Below are 9020 nucleotides of genomic sequence, written 5' to 3' on the forward strand. Positions count from 1 at the left end.
TAGGCTTGGTCCTCAACTTTTGCATATCTTGAAAATATCTAGCAGATGTGCCTAGAGAGTAACCTCAGAGGTCATTCCAGAATCACTTCTTCCAGGGGACAGCATCAATGACACAGGTTCCTATGAAAGTAGAAAACAGAGATCAGTTTCCTTCCAGGCCAGTGTACACCTTGTAAAGTCTTGCCAGCTACATGTCTTGAAACAACTTCTCTTCAGGCACTTCCCTCAAGACTATGCCTCATTCAAGGAGCCACTGGTCTTCTCCATGTTGGGGTCTCTCTCATGATCAAGAGTGCTATAGCTCCCAACTTTCAAGCTTCTAAAATTCTACTATCTCACTTATGAAGTCTGTATACTGAGATCCTTTCCTTTAATGAACCCCCACACTATTCGTTATGGCTGCCTAGGTGAAATAGTTTCCATCTATAACACTGTCTACATGCAAATTAAAGAAGATACTATCTCTGCCTCTTTGTGTAGTATGAGCCTTCAGCCTGTCTAGTTACTATCTCAGTGGCATTATCTGTAGACAATGTGCTAAGCTTACACTCCTTCATGTTAACCACATATGGGATAAAGAGATGGTTCATGAGTTAGGAGCATGGGGGGAAAAGATACAGTAGCTGACACATAGAAGCCTGGAAATGATCCTGAGGTATCTGTTAGAGAAGCCAGTGCTCTACCTAATCAGTCACATCTCCCTCACCTTTTCTTTGCTTTTTCCTTACTGAAAATATTTTTATTCATACAATGTGTTGTGGTTATGGTTTCAACTCCCCCATCTTCTCTGAGATCATTCCCACATTATTTTCCATCTCAATCCACACTCTTTGTATCTCTCCTGAGAAAAGAAACAGGCACTGAAAGAATCCAGAAACATGTGTGGTAGTACACAAGTGTACTGTCAGGACAGGGAAGGAAGAGGCAGGACCACCTCCAGCCTGGCCTAGCAAGTGAGTTACAGAACAGGTTAATTTACAATCAGACCCTGAAAAACAACACAGAAATGAACAAATAAACAAAAAAGCAACAGAAAAATCAATAGAAAAGAAAAACACACAAGATGGAACAGGACAAAATAAATAAACCAACAGAAAAAAGGGAGCCAATCCCATCCCATCAAAACAATAAAGTAGAATCACCAACAACAGCAGCAAAAACAAATGCCAAAGAAATACAGAATACATTCAAAGACACAGAAATCCCAGAAAAACAGGAAAATGGTAGCTGTAATAGACAAGCAAAGAACTTATAATCTAAAAGCAAAACAATATAAATAAAAAAAAGTACATGACACAACTTTCTAACACTCAGATTTGCTAAAAAGTCTTTGAGTTTGTCTTCTTTTCCTACCTACAACTGGTCAATTAGTCTCCCGTTAAGAGTGAGATTTGCACCTTGCACGGTGGCACACACCTTTAATCCCAGCAGGTGGGAGGCAGAGGCAGGCAGATTTCTGAGTTCCAGGCAAGCTCCGTCTATAGACTGAGTTCTAGGACAGCCAGTCCTACATAGAGAAACCCTGTCTCGACACCCCCCCCCAAAAAAAAAGGGAAAAGAAATTTCCATTTAACAAGGTTAGTGTTTCATTTGCAAGACTTTATGGATTGGAGACAGCTTCTGGGTTAAAAATGGGAGCTTATCTCAATACTGTCATGCAGCCTGGATAATGGACTTGTTTGGCCAGCACTGAGAGACCTATCTACAGTGTTCAGAAGTAGTAGGTAAGGATAATCCCCTGGGTCATGCAGTTGGATGTAGAAACCTTTAGTCTCCCACATATGACCAAAAAAATGTTAATTTTTATCTACTTACAGGAACACATTGAACATCTGGTATTTAATTCCAAATGAAGTTTTAGCCTCATCACAAACATATATGTTAAGCAGTTGATTTCATTATTATGGTTGATTTTTTTAAAAGAAGGTCTTTGTATTTTGTTTAAGCTCTCCTAGAAATGGCCATGTGGCATTGGGTAGGCTGAAAAGCAAGAACCTCCTTACTCATAAGCCTCCTCAGTGCTAAGATTGCTAGTGTGTTCCCTCACATTTCCATTCACTCAAATGTTTGTGTTTGTTTTTGTGAATTTATGAAATTCCTATGCAAATGGATGGACCTGGAGGGCAACATGCTGAGTGAGATAACCCAATCACAAAAAAAAAAAAAAAAACAAAAACCTCACATGATATGTACTCACTGATAAGTGGATATTATCCCAGAAACTTAGAATACCCAAGATATAAAATACAATTTGAAAAACACAGGAATCTGAAGAAGATCAAAGACCAAATTGTGGACACTTTGCCCCTTCTTAGAATTGGCAACAAAACACCCATGGAAGGAGTTACAGAGAAAAAGTTTGAAGCTGAGATGAAAGGATGGACATCAAGAGACTGGCATTCCCGGAGATCCATCCCATAATCGGCCTCCAAATGCTGACACCATTGCATACACTAGCAAGATTTTGTTGAAAGAACCCTGATATAGCTGTGTCTTTGGAGACTATGCCGGGACCTAGCAAACACAGAAGTGGATGCTCACAGTCAGCTATTGGATGGATCACAGGGCACCCAATGTAGGAGCTAGAGAAAGTACCCAAGGAGCTGGAGGGGATCAGAAACCCTATAGGTGAAACAACAATATGAACTAACCAGTATCCCCAGGTGCTTGTGTCTCTAGCTGCATATATATCAGAAGATAGCCTAGTCGGCCATCAGTGGATGAGAGGCCCATTGGTCGTGCAAACATTATATGCCTCAGTACAGGGGAATGCCAGGGCCAATAAGTGGGAGTGGGTGCGTGGAGGAGTGGGTCTGGGAGGGTGTGGGGCTTTTGGGATAGCATTAGAAATGTAAATGAGGAAAATACCTAATAAAAAAATTTAAAAAAAAAAAGAAAGTATGGTAAAGTTCTGCACTAAAACAGTCTGGCCCTGAGCCATTGTTTTGGATGGAAGACTTTTAATGATTACTAGTAGTTCTGTAGGGGGTATAGGACTAGACAGTTAACTTGACATTGAGTTTTACACTTTGTAAGTTACATTTGTCTTGAAAATAATCCATTTCATTTAGGTTTCCAATTGTGTAGAGTACAGGTTTTTGACTTAAAACCTAAAGATTTCCTTCATGTCTGTTGTTCTGTCTCCCTTTTCCTTTTTATTACTGGATATTTTCTTTATTTCCATGTCAAATGTTATCCCAGTTCCTGATTTCCCCTCTGAAAAACACCCTCCCACTTCCTGTCGTAGTTTCCCCTTGCTAAGTCTGTGGCTGTCTTCCTTTTCTTTTCTGATTTTATTAATTTGGATTCTTACTCTGTGCCCTTTACTTAGTTTGGCTAAGGGTTTATCCATTTTAGTGCTTTTACTCAAAGAATCAGCTCTTGGTTTTGTTGATTCTTCATATGATTCTCTTTGGTTTTTGTTTGTTTGTTTGTTTGTTTGTTTGTTTTTGTCTCCGATATTTTCTATATTTACATTTCAAATGTTTTTCCCTTTCCATGTCTCCCTTTTGCAATCCCCCTTTCACATCCCCCTCCCTCTGCCCCTGTGAAGGTGATTCCCCAACCACTCAGAACATGGGGGCTCTGGGTCAATATCTTACAGATGATATGCCCTGATCTACTTTCCATACTTATTTCTTTATTTTTGAGTCATCTGATGTAGACTAACCTAGCCTGCAGGCAATTATGAAGCTGAGGCTAGCCTGAATACTTACCCTGATGCTACCACCCCTGCATCCTGAGAGTGGAGCTTGGACCACCACAGCCAGCAGTGAAAACAGTTCCTGTGGAACTGAATACACTTGTTCTATATTAAGGAGAAATTGGAGAGTATTGCCCTCTTGCCTTCACATGGAAAGAAGTGGGAGGAGTATCAGGAGTACACAGCTGTTTTACTGCAGATGCAGCTCATACATGACAGCCTGTCTCAACAGCAACAAAGAGCCCCAAAGAAGCTAGTAGAGAGAATGATTTTCTGAATGAGGTTATGTTCTGGTCTCTTGGTCACTAAGTGCTCTGCTTACCTGGTTCAGTGTGTCCATCCCTTGACCAAATGGACAAGAACACATTACAGATCTTCCGGCAGTCTCAAAGACTAGCATGTGGGCTAAGGTGACACTGAATATTTTTCTTTTCTCATATAAAGATATTTGTGACATTGGTTTAAAATGATGTATACTGGCATGAGAAATGAGAGAGGAGATTTGTAAATTTGACAAAACCTGATCTGAAGAATAAGTGGCCACCAGATAAAAAAAATCTCCAAGGGACTGCACATCCTCTTAAGTAGACAGAATTATCAGCCAGAAAAGGCTACGAAGTAAGACCCTCTGGAAGTAAATCAGAAATGAAAAACTAAATGAGTTGATCAAAGTCAACCTGAGATGTACCTCAGTGGTTTGATGCTTGCTTGGCATGTATAATGTCTTGGGACTCCATCTCATATAGTGTGAAAAAATTTGAAATTTTCAAACTTGATGGCTCAGCTCAGTGACTAATTACCACCATAGCTCAAGTCTAGTTACTGGTCTTTCTCTTTCCAGACTGTGTAAACTAAGGATGTGAGGAATTGCTATAGGTAAAGTACTTGGAGGTATACAGTCAAGAGTTTATTTCACATACAGAGAATATTTGGAATTACCTTTAAATTTTCATTCTCAATACTTTCTTGTTTTCATTTGTTTAGTGTGTGTTTATGTGTGCCTGTGTGTGTGTGTGTGTGTGTGTGTGTGTGTGTGTGTGTGTGTGAATGTATGTGTATATTGTAGATTCTTTAGACAGATACCCAGTATGTAGTACTGTTGAGCAATACTAAGGGTCCAAATCACTGTCTTGAAAAGGACTGACAGGAAAATAGACAGAAAGATAGATATTGGTCTAGGATGAAGTCATAGTATTCTTTCAAACATCCAAGGTGCAGGCCTCAAACCAGAGCCCAGAACAAACTGGGCTACTACTCCCCAATTAAGCTCAATGAAAACACCTGAAGCTTCGCACATTCTCTTCACACTGTGGTGGAGGGGAAATACCATTGGAGGCACACAAAACTCAGGCAACTGCTACTGAACAATGTCATTTATTCAATTACTTCATTTTTCTGAAGTCTTTGTGAAATTGTGTGATTTTTGTCTAAGATGTTCTCAATTTTGTGTATACTCAGATTTATTTTACATAATGTGCATGTAAATGCCAGGATCCACAGATGTCTGAAGAAATGGGACTAACACCTGAAGCGTGAGTTGCATCTGCAGTTCTGAAAACAAATTTTGCCCTCTTCTAAAGCAACATGTACTATTAAAACATGATCCATTGCCCTTTGGGGCTCCTGAGCTTTTGTTTGTTGATTTGTTTGTTTTTCTGAAGAGCATGAAAGGAATTTTCTGTGAGCAAACTTCCAGCAGGTTCACAGGTTCCAAGCAACAAGGCCTGTGAAGTTGAGAGGCAGACAGGGAGACAGGGTGAGGGAAAGAAAGAAAGAAGGAGTGTAAGAGACATGGAGATTGTATTTATGACTTCTTTTTTACCACCAGCCAATCAAGATATCCATATGTGAACCACCTTAGCTGATAACTTTATCCACCTACCCAAGATTTTGAATCATGATATGTCTGGCATCCATGTGTTCATTTTGACTCTCAACAGAGGGCAGTTGCTACAGAATGCTTAAAATTAGATACTTTATTCTACTCAGACAACAGGAATAACATCTAAAGAACCCATGTTCTATGCATTCACTTAATAGTACAGTGAAGAACAAAAAGTTTACAAGTCCATGAAAAAGGATCTAGTTAATCTTTCCCGGCAGAGTCCACTCAAGCCACCCAAGTTGTCTTTATCACTGCACAGTCCATCTCTCTGTTCCCCAGGTCAAGCTCAGCCTCCAAGATCCCAGTTATTGTTCATCCTTTTCTTTCCAAGCATCTGTACACTGCCTGAAGTCACAGTCTCTGAGCAACCGACATCAGAGATGTGTCCCAAACTTGTCATTTATTCACATGCAGAAGTTCTGTATCCATGTTCACCTCCAGCAAAAACAAAGTCTGAGTCCCTGGCCATAGACACAGCGCTCGCCACATTTGTGGCACTTACGTGTAGCAAAAGAGAGGCTCTTGGGCTGCCTTATTGCTGTCAGTGTATCCATGAGATCCTGACAGAGCTGGGCGAATCTTTCTACAGAGACATGGCCCAACTCATTATAGCACTCCAGAGGGGCAGGGTATTGTTCCACATTCATCTTGCTCCAGCTGGCTGTGTGCTGTAAAAGGTCCTTCAGGATGGGCATGGAGAAGTCATTGTTGTACAAGTTGATCTTGGTGAGCTGAGAGCATTGTATGAGGGAAGGTAGGAGTGCATTGAGCTGGGAGTCCTTCATCCTACATCCCTGCAAATTCAGAGTCTCAAGAGTGTTCATTACTTTCTCTAAGAGACCTCTCAGAGGCATCACATCCAAAACCTGTAAGACCACACCTTTCATCTCCAGATGTTTTAGCTGAAAGAGACTCTGACAGCAAGAGAAGGAATCCAAGTCTAACTGTGAAATTTGGTAGTGAGTGATGGAGAGGGACTCCAAGGATGTCATCAGGCACCTAGGGATAAATGAGACCAGATGGTTAGTTCAGGCAAATGGTAATGAAGAGCATGGAGTGGGGTTTACACAGTCATAGAAGTGACCAGGTGACCAAGTTCAGTGTGACCAAATGACCATAGATATTATCTGAGATGCTTCCTTTTGAAATCAGCTTAGTCAAGTCAAACCCACACAAAATCAGCGGACTTCAGTCTCAAGCAGAAAACCAGTTTAGCCCCTAAGACACATAGAGGAATTTCCATGGCAAGAGAGTCCTGACAGGATCTAGGGATATTACATGTGGGCTCATTCAAAGCTGCATTTAATCGCAGCATCTGAACTGTCACACTTGCTATCCCTTACAGTTCCATACAATCCCTCACGTCCCTTGTACTCCACAGTACTGGGGCTCAAAACCCTTCACTCATGGGAAAGTAGGGGAAGATAGTAGGCTGTTCCCACAGATCTTAGCACAGAGCTCACCTCCTCACTTTGATGATCTCCCCCATCTCCTAAATACATCCTCACCCCCCTGTTGGCCGTGATTCCAAGAAGAATTACAGTCCCTTCTGACCTGATCTGAGCTACTCCTTACCTCCCTTCAGTCTTCTGCTTCAGGAGTAATTATTTGAGTCTTTGAATCTCACATAACATCCATATTCTAAAGGGTCCCTAAAATTTGTTCCAGGTGGCTAACTGTCAGGCAGGGAACACGAATAATCCTTTAAATGGACAAGAAAAAATGCTCGGCTAGGTAACCCAGCTCTCCCTCCTTGCTTACCTGAAGACCTGATTCATATGGTCTATGAGAAAGTGGACACCACACATGGAGAGATGCTGGAGACAATTGAATTTGGAGAAGATAGAAATGAACTCCTTGACACACATGTCTTCTCTGTCTCCTGTTCTATTGGAAATCTTGAAGACGTTCTTATAGAGGGGTGCCAGGAGAAGTTTGCGAAGATTTCTCATCTGCCCGAAGCAGGGAGCAAAACGGGCCAGATTGAACACATTCCACTCAGTGTTCAGTTCCAATTCCTCTATGTGCTCTGGATGAAAGACGTTCAAAATCTCTAAGACAAAGTTCACGGGCATAGCCCAGATCTTCATGTTTATACAGCACAAATGTAGGGAGTCCTTTCTCTGCTGGGCCCACTTCAAGAAGTATGCTTGTGACTCATCCTGGCGGGGCCTGAGGCACAGGTCAGCTACCACCTTCAGCTGCCTCCTCCGTGCATATCTTGGAAGGACTTTCACTACCGTAGGCTTCTCATCCAAGGGCTCTGAAGAACAGCTACCATCCTCTGCACCAACCCATATGTCCCAGAAGGCATGGTGCACATTCCTCAGGTCCAGAACCTGAAGTTTTCCCCTGCTTGGAGTGAAACATGTCAAATATCAGCAGACATGACTACAGTCAGTCAGCTTTGAGTACCTGACTCTAAACTCAAGTCTCGCCCATCTTGTTATGGTGTAATTACTTTAAACAGAGTGCAATGTGCACGCAAGCATGCTACAGAATCTTTCCCTGAGCTGCATGTGTAGACCTGACCACTTTCCTTCCACTAAGTTACTCTTTATTTCTCCTTAGTCCCAGTAATAGTGGTTGTGGGGAACCAGGGATAGGCTCAATCTAGAGATTACATATAGTAAGCTGTAATCCACTGACAACTGTCCTTAATCCAAGAAGACAATAGCTTCAAGGTTCCTGCACCACTGCTTGATGATCCCATCAGAAGCCATTCTCCCTGACCCCACAATCTCTACTGTGTACCCAATTGCTCCCTTATAGACGACTTGATTATTACTCACCTGGGGTGAGATTCTCTTGTCAGTAGCATGTCTATTCCATCTAGCACAGCCTGCAACGTCTCCAGGTTAGGTGAATTCATCAAAGCCCCCACAGGGAGACAGGGAAAAGTCCAGGCAGCCACCATTGCCTTTATGAGCTTCTTAAGTCTGCAGGCGAAGGCCTCCTTGAACAGTGCTGGGAAGAGCAGAAAAGGCACCTCCTCCAGAGAGGACAAGGCCAAAGCCTCATCTCTCAGCAGAGCCTGCAATGCCAGCTTCTGGAGTGTGGACAGAGTCTGAACACTCATCCTCTTCGGTCTCCAGTCAGAAGGCTCCTTGGGAAGGATTCAGAAAAAAATATACTTTCAAGACAAAGTGTTTAAAACTTCCTCACCATTACATCAACCACTAAGCTTCAGAGTTACTACTCTGAGAGTGACAGAGAAATCATTTAACCTCTTCAACATAAACTGGTGGTGGAAAGGCAGACTCCCAAAACCAGGGTCATTCTATCAAACAAATGAGCACATAATTTTCAAATCAAAATCCTTTTTGTATGACCCTTTCACAAAAACAGTCTTTAAAAAAAAATCAGAAATCAAACAAAACCAACCAACCAACCAACCAACCAACCAACCAACCAACCAACCAACCAAACATA

The 9020-nt window shown here is 41.9% G+C and overlaps 1 protein-coding gene across 2 annotated transcripts; it reads right to left on the reverse strand.

Annotated features, from left to right (window-relative positions):
- Positions 1–6019: 6019 nt before the first annotated feature.
- Positions 6020–8667, reverse strand: LOC147005216 (PRAME family member 8-like). 2 transcript variants are annotated; one of them, XM_085836226.1, is made up of 3 exons: positions 8381–8667; positions 7350–7940; positions 6020–6587 (listed from the first exon to the last, which is right to left on the reverse strand). In XM_085836226.1, the coding sequence occupies exons 1-3, from the start codon at positions 8665–8667 to the stop codon at positions 6020–6022; spliced, it is 1446 nt and encodes a 481-aa protein (XP_085692352.1). The 2 variants fall into 2 exon arrangements, with proteins under 2 accessions (XP_085692352.1, XP_085692353.1); XM_085836227.1 differs by lacking the exon at positions 7350–7940.
- Positions 8668–9020: the final 353 nt, after the last annotated feature.

The sequence above is a fragment of the Mus caroli genome, unplaced genomic scaffold, assembly GCF_978045245.1.
Source record: "Mus caroli unplaced genomic scaffold, Mus_caroli_1 scaffold_4, whole genome shotgun sequence".
NCBI lineage: Eukaryota > Metazoa > Chordata > Mammalia > Rodentia > Muridae > Mus > Mus caroli.